Below are 18,242 nucleotides of genomic sequence, written 5' to 3' on the forward strand. Positions count from 1 at the left end.
TGTGATAAGAGAAAAAAAAAAAATAAAAAAAAAAAATAAAAAAAATAAAACCATACAAAAAACACTATTATAATGATACTATTATTAAATACAATCACACACTACCCCCTAAGCACAATACAATCATAATTATTAACAATGCTATAATAACAACAATATTGATATATAACTATTTCTTGAAAACAATATTTATAGAAAAAAATAGTATTTGAATACACCTAATACTATATATATTTTATGGATATCCAAGTGTGTTATTCTATTATATGAAAACAAAATAAAAAAGTAAAAAAATTGAATACAAATTCGATATGTTCACCCAATACTACTATTTATTTATTATTTATTTTATTTTAAAACATGAATATTGTTATCTCCATCGCTGCACACCCCCATTTTATGTGATTTATGATAATATTATTTTAAAATTGGGTTAGGGTGTTTTTTTTTTTTTTTTTTTAATATACAAAGAATGATGTGTTAGTGGGTGTTAAGAGTGGGGGTGGTAAATTATTATTTTTTTTTTTGTTTATTTGAAATTTGTACATATATGTGTAATATTTTTAAACTAAAAAATAAAAAAAACAATAATATTAAAAATAGTTTATTTGTTTTTTATTACAAAGATACTCTTTATTTTCTAAACTTACTCTATTATAGAAGAAATTATTTGAATTTCATAAAAGTATTTTGATCAATCTACTTTTTTTTAATACTTTTTGTTATTATAAAAGTGTTAAGAATTATTTATTTAAAATACCATATATATTATTAAAAAATTATTTTAAATAATGAGTTTGTTAAAAAAAATTGTTTATTGTTTATTATATTATTATATATTTTTTATTTAAATCTATATAAATTTTATTAATTAATAATAGGAAGAAAAAAAATGTTTTGAAATAAATATATAAAAAATTGAATACAATTTTTTTTTAAAATTTTTATTTTAAAAATAATTTTTAATTATTTTTTTTTAATTTTTTTTAATTTTTTTTTTTTTCAAATAAATAAATCAAGAGTTATTATTTTTAGACAAAAAACTTACAACGTAGTTTATTTTTTTTTTTGGTTGCATTTAATTTTATTTTTAAAATAATTTGATGATTATTAAAATAATTTGATGATTATCAAAATAATTTTTAATTAATAATAATCAAAAATTATATATTAATATAATTATTTAATTTATTATAATATTTTTTTTTTCTGATTTCAAAATCAAATTTACAAATCTAATCAAGTTAAAGAAATGAATAATAGTAGGTATGATTACAGCACACTATTGGGGTCTCATGGGAAAACAAGAGAAATGAAATTTCAAGTGGATGGTTTTTACAAGTCAATGTATGTATACCAATAATTTAGGGATTAGATTGTAGTCACCAAAAAAAAAAGAAAAGAATATGTAATGGTATTAGTAGTTTATCTAGATTAATAGAAGATTGTAGCCAAAGCTCCATTGAATTAAATCTAATAAAACTAAATCTAATAAAATCTAATAAAATAAAATATAACAAAATAAAATTAAATTAAATAAAACAAAATAAATTAAAATATAAAATCAAAATTTTTTTTAAATGTTATTACAATATGTAATAATTTTTATTTATGCCTTTAAAGTTGGTTTGTAGAAATTTGATTCAATTAAAAACTCTATACATTCTTTAATGGTTGTTTTGGTGTCAATATATTGTTTTAATTTTAATGGAGATTTAGATTCTAGTTTATATTTGTGTGGTGAGAGAGTAGAGTCAAATTCGCAACCTTTGATATCGAATTGAGGGAAAAGTTCTCTAGCTAAATCGCACATACCAGCAAATGTAATAACAGTGTTAGCCATTAAATATCTGTTTGGATGGAGCAATTCAGTGTTTGGTGTTGCTTTTAATGCATTGATGTGGGCTTTTGCGACATCTCTAACATCAATTAAACCGACCAAACGATTTGATACTGCTGGATCGCATGATCCCAATAGTGAGTCTCTGAATGTAGTTAAACTTGTATTGAGTGATGGATATCCTTTTAATCCTGGACCAAGAACGAAAGCTGGATTGATGATTACAATTTCAAAGTGGGTATTTGGATGAGTTTCTTTATAGTTCCATGTGGCCTTTTCTGCTAAATATTTACTGAATTGATATGGGGCGGAGATGTTTGAACCATCATTCCAGTCATCTTCATTGTAAACCTCTTTCTTTTTGGCTAAATCAGTGACAGCAGCAGATGATGAAGTGATAACTACTTTTTTAATAGATGGATGTTTTGAAGCGGCGTCCAATACTCTTACATTACCAGCGATGGCTGGCTTGACAATTTCAGTTTCTGGGTTATCTGATTTGTATATATATGGTGAGGCAATGTGTAAAACAGCATCTGCATCTTTAAAGATCTCCTCATAATTAGCAGTTTCCAAATCACCAGATTCCAATACCAATTTACTGGCACCTTCCAAATCTGTTAAAAATTTGTATTTTTGAACATTGTTTTTATCTCTAACAATTGCAACAATTTGCTCAATTGAATTATCTGTCAATAAGTCTTTGATAATTAATGATGCAATATAACCACTTGCACCTGTAACTACAACTTTTTTAAAATTATTAATATTATTATTTATCATTTTATTATTTATTATTTAAATGAATGATTTTATTAAATAAAAAAATTTCAAATTTATAAAAAAATAAATAAAAAAAAAAAAGTAAAAATTTGAAAAATCTTTTCTCGAATCTTTTAATTTAATCGAATCAAAAAGATAATATTTATTTCACTTGGTGTAAAAGAATGATGATAATTTTAATTTAAATTCTGAAATGATAATATAAAATATAATGAATTTTTAATTACCATTCAGAATGTTAAATATATTTTTAACATTTTGAATGGTAATTAAAATTTCAACGATTAATATTTATGATTTTATCAAAAAACTTAAGCTCTTGATTTTTTATTTTTGTTTTATATTTGTATTTTATATTTATATGAAAATTTATATTTTTATAAAAAAATAAAAAAATTATAAATAATTTTAAAAAATATAAAAAAGATATATATAGGTGGTGGGATATACGTATATATAAATAATTTTTATTTTTTTTTTTTAAAAAATTTTATTTTTTAATTTTTTTTATTTTTTAATTTTTTTTTTTTTTTTATTTTTTTTTTATTGTTTTTTTAATTTATAATTTTTTTTTTTTTAATAACTATTAATGATATAAATAGAAATAATAATAGTATGGTTTATAAAGACAGGACATCAGAATTTGGAAATTTAGCAGAGACTTTAAGAAGAAAACAGGAACAAAATGGACAATTATCAAATAGAAATGCAAAAAAAACTTCACAAAAATCCCAATTCTCTTATGCTGCTGCAGAGATAAGTAAAGGTGTTTACGAGACAACAGAAAAGTTATTAAAGTTAACTAATAGTATGTTAAAGAGCCAATAATAGTTTTAGATAAATAGATATTAATATTTTATTCGTTTTAAAAAAATAGTGGCAAAAAATACAAAATTATTTATGGACTCATCAGCACAAATCGAAGAACTAACATTTATAATTAAACAAGATATTCAAAAATTAAATAATGATTTATCAGCACTTGACCAATATGTAAAAACATCAAGACAACCAAATAAACAAACTGGTGATCATTCAGAAACCATTGTTGGATTTTTAAATTTAAAATTAAAGAATGCCACAAAGGATTTTAAAGATATTTTAGAAGTTAGAACAGAGGTAGATATTACCACTATTATTTAGATGGATAGATTGTATTTTTATACTTATAATTATTATTACCTATATTTAGAGTTTAAAACAACAACAGGAAAAAAAAGATAGTTTTGCAGGTTACACAAATAATCTAGCAGTATCACCCTATTCCAATAGCAATAATAACAATAGTAATAGTAATGATTCACCCAAAGGAGAGATGTTACGGCACCGTAATACTTCGAGTCGTGATGGTTAGTTTTCATTCATTATTTGGAAGAGTGTTTACAATAATAATAATGTTATTGTATTGTTATATATTTATAAAAAAAGATCTTGTTTGGTTTGGATTTATCTCTTTTTCTTTTTTTCCTTCATCTCTTCCAAATAGATGACTCTATACCATCAAGATTCTTTAATTATTTATGTCGTTTATCTCTTCAATTTAAAAAGTTTTTTTTAAAAATACTAATTTGTTTTTTATTTTTTTTATTTTAGATTCGAATTTATATAAATATCAAAACTATGAAGAGGATGATGATACAAACGAACACTCAATTTTAATGCCACAAGAATTAATGATGCACACTACAGATTACTCATCAAGTCGTTTAAGAGCAGCAGAGAATATATCAAGTACAATTCACCAATTAGAAGGTATTTTTACACAATTAGCAAATTTAGTATCTATGCAAGGTGAGGTTATAGAAAGAATTGACTCTAATATAGACGACTCGTTAATGAATATTAGTAGAGGTCATGACTCTCTTGTCCAAACACTTTTAAATATATCATCCAATCGAAGCTTAATTATTAAAATATTTTTAGTTTTAATAATATTTGTTGTAATTTTTGTTGTTTTCTTTGCTTAAATAAATTATTTGATAAAATATAAAATACAATTTTTTTACTATTGTTTTTTTTTTTTCTTTTATAAAATTTTACTTTATTTTATTTTATTTTTTTAATATATTGGAATTTAATAAACTATGAATTAAAATACCTGTTGATACTGAAACATTTAATGAATCAATTTTCTTGTTACCACCAGAAATTCTAATAGTTTTATCGCATTGGTTAATAATTGATTTATGGACACCAAAACCTTCATTACCTAGAATTAGTATAGTTGGTTGATCTAATTTGACATCGGTAATATTATAGTTGGCGGGACTTGACGAATCCTCGCTACTATTATCATCTACAGATGTAGCCACTATATTCCAACCATTCTTTTTACTGGATAATAGAAAACCATTAATAGACTCGCTCTTGTGAACCAAATAGTTTTCAACAGCACCCGATGAACATTTTGATGCGGTTGGTGTGATTGGATTTGAGCATTTATCCGATATAACTATACCATCGACATTAAAGAATGAGCAAGATCTAATAATTGTGCCTACATTTTGTGGGTCCCATAATTCGTCCAATACAATCCAAAGTGGGTATCTCTTTGTATTTTTGTTTGCTTTAAATGGCTTTAAGAAATCGATATTCAATACTGTCAAGGGCGAGCAATCCAAAATTACACCTTGATGGGGTTTGTTCTTTGAAAATGACTCCATAATATTGTTTTTGATTGCTATAATTGGTATTTTTAATTCATTTGCTTTTTCTGCGATCTCTTTAATTGCATCTAAATTCTTTTTGTCATTATATCTATTAAACTTTTTGTTTTTATTACCTGCATCTTCGTCATCTTCGTCATTATTTTCTGATTCAGCCTCATCATAGTCATCACCATCTTCATCATTTTCATCATTTTTTCTATTTAATTTGATATTTAATTTTAATTCGGTTTCGTCTCTGACTAAATGGCCTAATCCCATTGTCTTTAATTTTTCATAAATTGATTTTGTAATATATAATTGATTGAAACTTCTGTTATCCGATGTTATAGCCACCCAAACTGGATTGATACCATACAATGCCTCTCCTCTAATTTGATGCTCTTTTTTGATTAAAACTTCATTATTAAAATTATATTTTAACTTTTTACCACCATAACTATTGTTATTTGGTTTATAATTATCTTTTTTATTATTATTATTATTGTTGTTGTTTTTATTATTATTTCTATCATTTCTGAAACCATTACCACTGTTTTTATTATTATTAAAACCATTTGGTCTTAATGAGTTTCTATTTCGGGGTTTATATTTATCTTCAAATTGTGTTTCGAATCTATCTTGATATTGATCATCATTATTATAATTATTATTTCTATTATTATAATTATTTGTTTTATAAGATCTATTATTATTACAAATAAAATTTTTAAATAAATGGTTTATACTACCAGTGTTGTTATTTTTACAATAAATCGATATTAGCTTTTTAGTATTTAACATGTTGTTATTATAATTCAATAATTAAAAAAATTATCGTTTTTTTAAATTTTTTATAAAATTTTTTTTTTTTTTTTTTTTTTTTTTTAAATTTTTTTTTTATTAATAAATCCCAAAAATAGTCATAATGTGTAATTAGTTAGTTATCCACTATCCAAATGATTATTTTTAATTTAAATATTGACCAACAAAACAACAAATATTTTATATACAGATATAAATTGATATTATAAAAAAAAATTGGAATTTAAAAACATTAAATTCCATCTACGTAAAATTATGGCGTAAGTATTGGCCCATTATGTCTGGGATTTGCACAAGAAATAATAAAATAATATCTTTTATAAAAAAAAAAATGTTTTTTTTTTTTTTTTTTTAAATAAAAACCCCAATTTTTTTATTTAATTTTTTAAAAATTTTTTTTTTCACTAATTGTTAAATTGTTATTTATTATTTTTTTTTTTTTTTTTTTGTATTTTTATCTTTTGTTTTTATATTAAAATTTTTTTTTTTTTTTTTAAAATTATTTTATAATACAGATATAAAATTTAAATTTTATAAATTATTATACATATTTTAAAAAATGGAATCAGCAATTAGAAGAATTCAACAAATTAGTAACTCATTTATTTTACAAACAAATAATGTTTCAAATATCGATCCACAATTTATCGAAGCTCAAAATTCATTTAATCCACAAGCTTTATACAGATTTTTATTCCCATATGAACCAGAATTAAGAAGCAGATTAGCCGAAGTTTGGAAAACTGACAAATTATTGTTAAAAGATTCATTTGGTTTATCATTAGAAGGCGAAAGAGAACAATCATTCATTCAATTTAAAAGATTAATGGAGGTTCTTCGTCAAAATTTTAGTCTCTATGATTTAGAAAGGTAATCGGATATTTTTTTTAATATTTTTTATTTTTTTATTTGCCCATTTTTCATTTTTATTTTTTTTTTAAAATTTGAATATTAATTAAAATTTTTATTGAATTTATAGAAATCCAAGAAAACTTGCAGTATTTACACAAAGTTATAGATTTGTTAATATAAGCGTTACAACATTAATAGGTGTACATTTTTCATTATTTGGTGCATCAATTTTATTTTTAGGTTCCAATGAACAAAGAGAAAAATATATTAAAAGTAAGGATATATTATTAAAAATTATCTTTAGGTGCAATTGTAAAATCAATATTAACCCATTTTTATAATTTTATTTTAGAAATTGAAACATTAGAAGTTGTTGGTTGTTTTTCATTAACAGAATTAGGACATGGTTCAAATGTTCAACAGATTGAAACAATTGCAGAATATGATCACAATACACAAGAATTTATTATAAATTCACCAACTATTACAAGCCAAAAGTATTTTATTGGTGGTGCCGCTAAAAATGCATCACATACAATTATTATGGCTCAATTAAAAGTTGCAGGTAAAATGGAAGGTGTACATGCATTTGTAGCAAGAATTAGAAATGAGGATGGTTCGGTTGTAAAGGGTATTAGAATTTCAGACTGTGGAGTTAAAATGGGTTTAAATGGTGTAGATAATGGTCGTTTAATGTTTGATTGCTTAAGACTCCCAAGAGAAAACTTATTATCACGTTTTGGTGGTGTAAACAAAGCAGGCATTTATAGTAGCCCAATTAATCCAGCTAATAAGCGTTTCGCTCAAACTATAGGTGCATTGGTTTTAGGTCGTTATTTGATTGCTATTGGTTCTGTTGCTTTTAATTCAGTTGGTTTAACTACCGCTTTAAGATACTCATTCTCAAGAAAACAATTCAGCGGTTCTGATCCAAAACAAGAAAAACAACTTATTTCCTACAGCTCACACCGTAAACGTCTTTTACCTCATTTAGCAAATACCTATGCCATCCATTTCTCAAATAATTATCTTTTAGATTTACTCTGTGAAAAAGAAAAGAAAGACAAAGAAATTCATATTCTAGCATCTGCTCTTAAAGCTTATGGTTCATGGTCATCTCGTGATTGTCTTCAAGAATGCAGAGAAGCTTGTGGTGGCCAAGGTTTCCTTTCAGAAAATTTAATTGGTAACTTTAAATCAGAAACAGAAATTTATACTACTTTTGAAGGTGATAATATTTTACTTTATCAACAAGTAGCCAAGTTTGTACTCTCAGAAAGTAGAAAGAATCCACCACCAGAATATGAAGCTCCATCTGATTCCATTAAACAAAAAACAGATAGTCAATTCCTTAGATCATTTGAATTTCTCCAAAATGCTCTCAATGCCCGTTTTGCTCAATCAGTTGCTTATGTTACAGAAAAACTAAGTGAATCAGTTGCTGAAGGTAAACCAATTATGGACTCATGGAATGATAATTCACCATTCATCGTTAAGCTTGGTCAAGTCTATACAGAAAAAATAATTTTACGCAAGTTTATTGAAGGTATTAGTGGTTATTCAGATGAAAAAGCACAAGCTGCTTTACAATTGTTGGTTTCACTTTACACTTTAAATATTATCGAAAAAGATCCATGGTTCCTCAAATATGGTTATATTTCTTCAGAACAAGCCGAGGCCATTACTGTTCAAGTTTTGGAAATCTGCAAAGAGTTGGTTCCACACTGTATTTCGCTTACTGATGCTTTAGGTTTTGATAATGAAACCTTGGGTCCAATTGCAAATGATTGGATTAGTAAAAATAAATTTTAAATAAAATATAAAGAGATATTTATAATTTGTTTTTTTTTTCTTTTTAAAAATAAAATTACAGTTTTTTTTTTAATAAATAAATAAATAAATAGTTTTTTTATTAGTTTTACACGTAGTATTATTAAATTTTTTTAATTACAATTAATAATTAAATTTACAAAAGAATAATTTTAATGAATGCTCCTAATAGAACAGGAACAATTATATTTGGTATAATTTGGAAAGAATCACTTGATTCACTATCTTCTTTTTCACTTTGGTTATTGAGTCCACCTGGAACAGTTGAGCCATCTTTGCCTGATGTGTTTGAACCACCACTGCTTGATGCATTTCCGTTATTGTTGTTACCATTTGATTTACTATCAGAATTTTGGCTACCTCCTTCATTTGATGTAGTTGGTGGATTTGTTGCTGATGAGGATGATGCTGATGATGATGTAGTTTGAGAGGATGATGTTGGAGTTGGAGTTGGAGTTGATGTTGGAGTTGATGTTGGAGCTTGTGTAGCTGGTGGTTGTGTAGCTGGTGGTTGTGTAGCTGGTGGTTGTGTAGCTGGTGGTTGTGTAGCTGGTGGTTGTGTAGCTGGTGGTTGTGTAGCTGGTGGTTGGGTTGGTGTGGCACTTGGGATTTGGCCTGATGGTGTACCAGCAACATAAGAGGTTACCCAAGCATAACATGAACCAGAACTTGTAACAATAGAAAGAGAACCAGTATCTGGGTATCTATATACATTACCATTCGATGTAATAAATTCGAAAATATATGTATCGCAGGCCATATAGCTATTTGGTGAGTATGCAAAAAGCCCTTTATTGGTTGAGCCAATTGCTAATGTTAAGTCAGCTGAACCACCTGAACCAAAGAAAATTTTAGCTGATTGAAGAGTTTCACCTTTTTTATTATAATATACAGCCATAAAGTTTGGAAGATAAGAGTTGTAAAAAGAATGGGATCCAGAGTAAATTGGGCTGGTTTGTGGTTCGCATGTTAAGTCTTTGTAATCTTGACTCCAGTAGAAACGATAAGCTGATGAGTATGAATAAAAGAAACCAGTACCGGCAGTAACCCATTTTGAATTCATCATATTTGATCTATGGCCATCGTTATAACCATCATTAACACAGTTTGGTACAGTTTCACAGATTAATTGATTTTGTGTTGAAACACCATCAGATAAACCGGCAGATAAATTTTCACCCCATCCTGATTGGCAACCTGTATTAAATCTTTCGAATCTTGAAGCAATTGAACCACCATTACAATCATTATGGGCAAAACAGCCGTTTAATGCCATATCTTGTGAGTGGTATCTAGCTTGTCCATTTAATACACTATTATAATAAACTGGGTTTGTAGCTGGGTAATTATTTAAAACATTTCCTAAATTATTGTAGCCGCTGCTCATAAAATACCTCATGTAGCCTTTTGGGTCAATACGTACAGCATTCATTAAGTTAAGGCTTTCTCTTTCTTGCCATATTGGTAAACCTATTAAATAAAAAAAAAAAATTTATTTAATTAGTATTTAAATAATTTTTTTATTTATTTTATTTATAAACATATAAATATCATTTACCATTTGAGTCCCCTTCACCATATGAAGCAACATTTAAAATTGATCCACTTATTAAAAGTAGGCTTAAAAGAGATGAGTTTAAAACTTTCATTTTTTTTTTTTTTTTTTTAATATTACAAAATTAATGTTACACTATAATTTATTAAATTATTTTATACTAAACATGTAAGCTGATATTTTTTAAAATACTATTTATATATATAACCTTAGAAAAAAAGAGTTGATTGAATAAAAATAATAAAAAAAAAATAAAAAATTGATTAATCAGATAAAAATTTTTTTTTAAAAAAATAAAATAGAAAAAATAAATAAATAAAAAAAAAAAAATAAAATAACTTTTTTTTTAGAAACTACTTTGTAAATCATCATTAAAAGTGTCACTAAATCAATTTGGATCAAAAAATCAATTTTATTATAAAAAAAACTAGAATACTCCTGTTTCCATTCGTCAGTTATCCCATACTGTCTTTTTTAAAAAAAAAAAAAAAAAAAATTTTAATTTTTTTTTTTGCAGTTATAAAAAATTTTTTTAAAACCAAGAGCCCCCTTTATCCCTTTATAATCAACAAAAAGAATTTATAAATAATCAAAAAAAAAAAAAAAAAATTAAAATTATTTAATTGGTTTCAACCCTTTTTGAAATATTTATTTTTTTTTTAATTTTTATTTTTTAATTTATAATCAAAAAAAAAAAAAAGCTTGATTTTTGATATTCAACTGCCACTAATCAACTTTTATTGTAATTATTTATTTTATTAATAATATTGATGGATTCTACTAGGACAGTGGGGACATTGACATTGGTAATATTGATGAGATATATACTGAGCTGGGCTTGGGATTTCATTAAAACCATAAGGATTATTATTATAAAAATTATTTGGTGCAGGTGGTGAAAATTCATATGATGGTATTTTTTGATTATTATTATAACTACTATTATAATTTACATAACTATTTTTGCAATAGTTATCAAAGTCAGTATTTTGATAATGATTAACATAATTTTGATCATAATATTGATTATTATAGTGACTATAATAATTATTATTCCCATAACTATTGTTCTTATTATAATTTATATTATTTTTTTTATTATTTAATTGATTTTTATTTGATTTTAAATAAAGTGAATCTAAACTATTAGCAACTTCGTCAACATCTTCCTCGTCAAAATATTCATATTCTTCATATTCTTCCTTTTTTTCATAGTTTTGTTCTTTATTTTTTTTATTTTTATTATTATTATTATTATTATTATTATTATTATTATTATTATTATTATTATTATTATTATCTTGATTTAGTGAACCAACTTCATTAACTTTATTTAAAACCTGTTGTTGTTCTTGTTGTAGTTTTAATTTGTTTAATGATTGAATATCATTTGGATTTGATAGTTCATAGGTATAGAATTCGTCTGGGATTAGGTCATTATCAAATCTTTCTGAAATATCAACACTATAGTTTTCTATTAGTTCATTTATAAAATCAATTTCTTTAATTTTTTCAATGTTCTCTTCATCTTCGCCCTCCTTTTCTTCTTTTTCTTCTTTTTCTTCTTTTTCTTTTTTATTAATATTGTTATTTTCAATTGGTTGATTATCATTTATAAATGTTACTGATATGCCAAAGGTGCCAAATCTACCAGTTCTACCAATTCTATGAAAATAAGTTTCGTGATCTTTTGGTAAATCCATATTAATTACTAAGTTTACTCTTTCAACATCAATACCACGAGAGATTAAATCGGTTGAAACCAAAATACGTATATTAAATTGTTTTAATGCATTCATTGTTTGTAAACGTTCGCGTTGATCTTGACCACCGGCAATAAACGATGTGGGCCAGCTTTCCCTATTTAATATTCTGGCAAGTTCCTCGGCTCTTATTTTATGATTAATAAATATAATTGCTTGATAAAATGATACCTGTTCCAATATTAAAAGTAATGATTTTATTTTCTCTTGAAATAATTTATAGTTGGTACCTGGATTCGTTGAATTTGGATTTTTAAAAACTTGATAATATTGTTTTATGCCCTCTAAAGATGGAGTATCTGAACATAGTCTAATTTGGATAGGTGATTTCATATAGGCTTGTAATATATTAATAAGATAGCTTGGATAGGTAGCAGAGAATGCTAATATTTGTCTGTTTGCAGGCATTGTGGTATAGATCCAGTTTATAATTTTGGTAAAAGATGCATCTAATAGCTTGTCAGCTTCGTCAAGAATTAACATTTTCAAGGTATCGGTCCTGAGTTGTAAATTTTCGATTAGTGATTTAATTCTTCCAGGAGTACCCACTATAATTTGAGAACCAGCTAAACGATGAATATCATTATCCTCTTTTAAACCACCAATAAAGACTTGTGTTTTAATTCTTTTGCAATATTTGCTAATTTGCTTGACTACATCACCTATTTGGACAGCAATCTCTCTGGTTGGCGCCATAATTAAAACCAAAGGTTTACGAGGTACACCACCAACCATTTCACAATAGCTTTCATCATCCATATCTAATAGCTCTTTATTTGTTGGTTTTGATTGTTGTTTCTCTTGAAATTGTTTAACTTCTCGTAAAACACACTCTAAAGCTATAACACCAAATACCACAGTTTTCCCAGTGCCAGATTTAGCCTGTGCAATCATATCGATACCACTTATACCCAAGGGTATAGCTTTTAATTGAATTGGAGATGGCTTTATATAACCTGCATCTTCAAGTCCTCTTAATATATCTTTGTTTAATAATAGTTCTGAAAAGGTTATATTTTCATTAATTTCTATATCATTTGTTCTTTTTCTATAATTATTATTATTATTTATACTATTATTATTATTGTTATTATTATTATTTAAATTATTCATTTAGAGATTGGTTTAATAACAAAACAAATAAAATAATAATATTTAATAGTTATATTAAATGAAATGAAATCATCAAATTAAATTTTTTTTTATAATTTTTCGAAAAACAAACCAAAAAATTATTTATTTTTTTTTTAAAATTTTTTTTAAATTTTTTATTTTTTTTTTATTTTTTTTTTTATTTTTTATTTTTTTTCATTTTATAAAATTTCATAAATATATCTCTTATTATAATTTCAACAATAATATAATAAAGATGAATCGTGGACCATTTTATCGTATGGCCGTTGGTGGTGCCCTTACTTTAGGTGTTTTAGCCGGTACTCCAATGTACGTATAGTATTCGGGTTTCTTTATTTTTTTGATCAATAGATTTTAACCTTTTTTTTTCATCTTATTTCAACAAACCAATTTTATATAATATTGGAAATTTACAGTTGCAGACCAACTTTTGGTAATTTTTTACAAGCTAATCAAGATCAAGAAAAACGTGAAAAAGAAATTGTTGCAATTATGAAGGGTGAAGTTGTAGATCACCATCATCACGATGACAAACATCATGGTGGTAAACACCACGATGGTGCTAAAGCAAAAGGACATCACTAATAAACAATTAATATAATCAAATATAAAAATAGTAATATATAATGTAGAATTTTTCAAAAAAACAAGAAATAAAAAAAACAATAAAATAAATCTAAAATTTCGAATTCAAATAAACAAATCAATTTTTAAAATTCAATATTCTTTAGATTATTTATCATTGGTTATTATTATTATTATTATTATTATTACTGACACTATAAAAATTGTGTTTAGTTTTATTAAAATAATTGTGGTGGTGGTTTGTGGTTAGTTTTATTTTATAAATATGTTTTAAATTTATTTTATTTTATTCAATAGAAGTTAGGGGTTTATTATTTTCTAATTCTGTTAAAATTTGATCCCAATAAGCGAATCTGTTTGAAATTTCTTGGATGATATCATTATAACCTTGAACTTTTTCTTCTAATTTTTTATTTAATTGTACAGCAATAATTTCTTGTTCAAAATGAACATTTTCAATTGGTTTTAGTTTTTCATTTAAAGTTGGGATGGATTGCATTGAGTTTGAGTTTATAAATTTCTCCAATTCGTGTAACTTTTGAAGATTTCTTGATGTTGTATAAATTTCGTCTTCTGCACTTAAAATAATTGCTAATTTTTCGACACTATTTAATAATGTTTCATTATCCATTACTTTATTGAATAATGATTCGTTTGCTTTATCTATGGGTAGTATTAAAAGTAATATTGGTATTAGTTAAAACTACTCTTAATAATAACATTTATAGTTTAGTGTGGTTGTTATTTATTTGTTATTTCTTTTTAAACATACATATTAACATAAAATTATTTATTGATTCATTTTCAGATTTAATTTTATTTATTATTGCTTTAAATTTTTCCAAAGATTCTGTTATTGGCTCCTGTTGTTGATTTTGTTGATGTAATTGTTGTGATACACTTGAGGATCTTGATCTACCTGATGGTGTAGGTTTGCTTGCAGTAGATGAAATTTGATTAAATGTTGGTAATGGTAGTCTCAATAATGAATCACTTGATGTTTGCTGTGAACCTAAGAGCATAAACTCTAATTTATTTAATCGATCCTCTAACTCGTCAATTGAAACACTTAAATTGTTATCTTCTTCGCTCATGTCTATATATTTTAAATATAATGTTCTTTTCTATAAAATAAAAAAAAATGAAATAAAAAAAAAAAAAAAATTAATTTAAAAAAAAAATGAAAAAAAAAAATAATTTTTAAAAAATAAAATATATTTTATATCTTTTTTTATTTTTTTTAAATAATCAGATTAATGTGTATATAAATAAATAAATTTCCTTTTTTATTTTTATTTTTATTTTTGTTTTTTTGTATAAAGTGTTTGTTTATTAATTTTTTTTTTTTTTTTTTTTTAGGAGGTTAATAAACTGTTATCGGTACTTGAATCGAAATTTGATTTTTGGGAAATTGGAGATAATGCAATAGAGTCATCGATTGTAAATTTTCCTTGTTCATCTCTATAAAAACCTTTCTTTACGTTTTGTTGTGGGAAATGGATTAATTCTGGGCTTAATGGAATATTTTTGCTGTATGAGTTGTTGGAATTATTATTTACAATGTTTATATAGTTTGACGAGGAAAAGGATGAAGATGATGGAAGAAGGTTATTATATGAACCAGACGATGCTGATGGTACAGTATGGGTGGAGTCACTATAAATACATTCATATTGGCTAATTTTTCTGTCGATTTCGCTTCTTAAGTCGTTAATAAATGTTCTGTTATCGTTATCCCTAGTTTTAATACCCCTTTCGATATTTCCTTTTAAAAGTTGGAAATCTTGTGTTGACTTTTGTTTAATATCATTTAATTGTGAAATTCTTCTTTTCTTTCTAATTAATAAATCATTTTTCATTGTCTAAAATAAATTAAAAATAAATTAGTATTTTTTTTTTTTTTCCCTTAAATATTATTTTTTTACTTACATCGATATCTTCTCTTATAGAGTTTAATTCATTTGGTTCCAAAAGTTGATTTTCGACAACGTGAATTAATCTTTGGAGTAATGGAGCATTTTGGATATTTTTATCAATTTTAGAGAAAGGTCTGTTATTTTGTTGTGGTTGTTGCATTTGTTGTGGTTGTTGAGTTGTTAAATTACTAATGTTTGGAAGGGTGTTTGAAGCATTACCAATGTTTTGACGATTCATGTCCCAATATGGAACAGCTCCATCTTCTTCATAAAAGTAACTGCCATCTTTTGATTTCTTTTTTGATAATTTCTTTTTAAGAGACATAAGTTCTTCTAATTCACCTTTTGGTTTTCTTGAACAGTTACTACAATGAGCACCAAATTGTTGGCTGTTTCTAAATGATGATTGTGGCCATGTTTTTTTACAATATTTACAATAGTAACCTTTTTCAAATTCGATTGGATTACCAGAAGGGTCGGTATGGATAAATTCTGGTTTTCTTTTCTTTGAGCCAGGTTTATGTGAATCTGGTGATTGGTTAGGAACTGATGAGTTATCGTCTGAGGCATATAAATTTGTAGTTTGTTGTTGTGGGGATGATGATGAGGAATAGCCACCATATTGGGATGGAAGGGTCTCTAAGTTTGATTGTTGAACATCTTGTGGGAATTGTTGGGATTGTTGTGGTTGTTGAGGATTATTTTGTAATTGTTGTTGAAGTTGTTGGAACATTGATTGGCTTGCTTGTTGTTGATGTTGCTTATTTAGCATTTGTAAGTGTTGGTTTATTGTTTGTTGGTTTAAAATTAAAGATGGTTGTTGTTGTTGTTGTTGTTGTTGTTGTTGTTGTTGTGGAGTAATTTGTTGTTGCTGTTGTTTTGGTTGTTTTGGTTGTGATGCAGCTGGTTTTTGACGTGTTTGTTGTTTTTGACTTGGTTTAAATACACCATCTTTACCTTTTAATCTCCATTTGATACCACAGGCATTACATAAAGAACCTTTGCCAGATGGACCTCTTCTCCATGTTGGTGTTGAACTTGATCCACAAAATTCACAAACTCTTGTTGTACTCATTGGTATTATATATTTATCTGGAGTATTGCTTACGGTTTGTTGTTGTGACTTATTGTTATTATTTGTTATTGTGGGTGGTGATGAACTATGGGAAGGGGAGGTAGATGAGGGTGACGGAGTTGTGTTTACACTTGAACTATTATTAATTATATTGTTATTTATAATTAAATCTTTATCCTCTTGTTGTTGTTGTTTAAATGGTATATTAAAACCTTTTAAAGTATTTTCTGTGTTTTTCTCGATTGTATCACTTGAATTAAAGTTTAACTCTAAAGGTTTAAAATTATTTTTTTTATTAATATTATTATTATTATTATTTATATTATTAATATCTGTTAAATTTATAATTGATGAAGATGATGGTTTGTTATTTTTTATATTATTACTATTATCTATGATTTCTATATTATCAATACTATCTAATTTTTTAAATTTATTTTTATTATTATCTAAAATAATATCTAAAAGATTTGATGAGTTATTGTTATTATTATTATTATTATTATTATTATTATTATTTAATTTTGAATTTGTATGTTGTTGATGATTTGAAATTAATGGTGAATTTTTTTGTGATGTTATAGGATCATAATAAATATTACTATTATTTTTATTGTTATTATTATTATTATTATTACTATTATTAATATTATCAAAATTATTTTTTTGTTGTTGTGTATATAAAGTATGAAATTGTCCCATCATTCTTTTCTTTATTATTAATTTGGGTAAACAATGATATATGGTATATATATAACACCACTCTCGAGATTATCAATTATGATTAGTGCTATATAATTGGGGTTATGAAATATTTATTGAATTGAGTTTTTTTTTTGTTTCAATAAATATACAAAATTATTATTAAAAATTATCTTATTTTGGGTATTGTCTTATATGTAAACAGTTTTATTGGGGTAATTGGATAAATGTTATTTATATATTGTGAGCGAATTTACCAAGTGGGGTATTCTATAATTAATTGAAAAAAACAATATGTTTTATTTGTAAAAAAATTAAAAAAATATATTTAATTTTTTAATTATTGAATTTTATGTGTGAGTTATCTGGGTGTTATTGATATAATTATGCCTAACTATTGTGTGGGGGGGGGTGTGTTATGAATTATTTTTTTTTAAAATTTCTATACAAAGTGGAAAAAGTAATAAATAAAAATGACCCCAAATATGTGGGGTGTTTAGATAGATAATTAAAAACTGAAATAAAAAAAAAAAAAACAAAATGATATTAAAAAATTTTAATAAATAATAATTAGATTATTGAAAAAAAAAAAAAATAATTATTAAATTAAAATTAAATTAAAAAAAATAAAAATAATTAAATTAAATTAAATTAAATTACTATATGTGTATAAATTATTAAAAAAAACAGTATCATACACACTGAAAATAAAAGTTATATATATTATGAGAGAGTAT

General features: G+C 24.8%; 9 protein-coding genes across 9 annotated transcripts; 3 read left to right on the forward strand and 6 right to left on the reverse strand.

Moving 5' to 3' along the window:
* Positions 1 to 1,609: 1,609 nt before the first annotated feature.
* On the reverse strand, positions 1,610 to 2,623 carry DICPUDRAFT_159101 (uncharacterized protein; the record flags this gene model as incomplete). The annotated part of the gene is made up of 1 exon (XM_003294104.1): positions 1,610 to 2,623. The coding sequence occupies one exon, from the start codon at positions 2,621 to 2,623 to the stop codon at positions 1,610 to 1,612; it is 1,014 nt and encodes a 337-aa protein (XP_003294152.1).
* A 615-nt stretch (positions 2,624 to 3,238) lies between these two features.
* Positions 3,239 to 4,590, forward strand: DICPUDRAFT_43015 (uncharacterized protein; the record flags this gene model as incomplete). Its single annotated transcript, XM_003294101.1, has 4 exons — positions 3,239 to 3,431; positions 3,501 to 3,742; positions 3,816 to 3,966; positions 4,250 to 4,590. The coding sequence occupies 4 exons, from the start codon at positions 3,239 to 3,241 to the stop codon at positions 4,588 to 4,590; spliced, it is 927 nt and encodes a 308-aa protein (XP_003294149.1).
* Positions 4,591 to 4,695: 105 nt separating this feature from the next.
* DICPUDRAFT_9482 (uncharacterized protein) lies at positions 4,696 to 5,367 on the reverse strand (the record flags this gene model as incomplete). The annotated part of the gene is made up of 1 exon (XM_003294105.1): positions 4,696 to 5,367. A coding segment is annotated over one exon (672 nt), but the record flags the coding sequence as incomplete, so codon positions are not given.
* A 1,285-nt stretch (positions 5,368 to 6,652) lies between these two features.
* Positions 6,653 to 8,757, forward strand: DICPUDRAFT_58874 (uncharacterized protein; the record flags this gene model as incomplete). Its single annotated transcript, XM_003294102.1, has 3 exons — positions 6,653 to 6,963; positions 7,073 to 7,218; positions 7,298 to 8,757. 3 exons carry the CDS (start codon positions 6,653 to 6,655, stop codon positions 8,755 to 8,757), a joined length of 1,917 nt encoding a protein of 638 aa, XP_003294150.1.
* A 655-nt stretch (positions 8,758 to 9,412) lies between these two features.
* On the reverse strand, positions 9,413 to 10,246 carry DICPUDRAFT_8733 (uncharacterized protein; the record flags this gene model as incomplete). Its single annotated transcript, XM_003294106.1, has 1 exon — positions 9,413 to 10,246. A coding segment is annotated over one exon (834 nt), but the record flags the coding sequence as incomplete, so codon positions are not given.
* Positions 10,247 to 11,943: 1,697 nt separating this feature from the next.
* Positions 11,944 to 13,206, reverse strand: DICPUDRAFT_43010 (uncharacterized protein; the record flags this gene model as incomplete). The annotated part of the gene is made up of 2 exons (XM_003294107.1): positions 11,944 to 12,838; positions 12,926 to 13,206. Coding segments are annotated over 2 exons (1,176 nt in total), but the record flags the coding sequence as incomplete, so codon positions are not given.
* A 256-nt stretch (positions 13,207 to 13,462) lies between these two features.
* Positions 13,463 to 13,812, forward strand: DICPUDRAFT_159107 (uncharacterized protein; the record flags this gene model as incomplete). The annotated part of the gene is made up of 2 exons (XM_003294103.1): positions 13,463 to 13,536; positions 13,644 to 13,812. The coding sequence occupies 2 exons, from the start codon at positions 13,463 to 13,465 to the stop codon at positions 13,810 to 13,812; spliced, it is 243 nt and encodes an 80-aa protein (XP_003294151.1).
* Positions 13,813 to 14,098: 286 nt separating this feature from the next.
* On the reverse strand, positions 14,099 to 14,906 carry DICPUDRAFT_43005 (uncharacterized protein; the record flags this gene model as incomplete). Its single annotated transcript, XM_003294108.1, has 2 exons — positions 14,099 to 14,475; positions 14,585 to 14,906. The coding sequence occupies 2 exons, from the start codon at positions 14,904 to 14,906 to the stop codon at positions 14,099 to 14,101; spliced, it is 699 nt and encodes a 232-aa protein (XP_003294156.1).
* Positions 14,907 to 15,167: 261 nt separating this feature from the next.
* DICPUDRAFT_159109 (uncharacterized protein) lies at positions 15,168 to 17,508 on the reverse strand (the record flags this gene model as incomplete). The annotated part of the gene is made up of 2 exons (XM_003294109.1): positions 15,168 to 15,674; positions 15,742 to 17,508. The coding sequence occupies 2 exons, from the start codon at positions 17,506 to 17,508 to the stop codon at positions 15,168 to 15,170; spliced, it is 2,274 nt and encodes a 757-aa protein (XP_003294157.1).
* Between the last annotated feature and the right edge of the window lie 734 nt (positions 17,509 to 18,242).

Source organism: Dictyostelium purpureum, assembly GCF_000190715.1.
Source record: "Dictyostelium purpureum unplaced genomic scaffold DICPUscaffold_512, whole genome shotgun sequence".
In the NCBI taxonomy this organism is placed as follows: Eukaryota; Evosea; class Eumycetozoa; order Dictyosteliales; family Dictyosteliaceae; genus Dictyostelium; species Dictyostelium purpureum.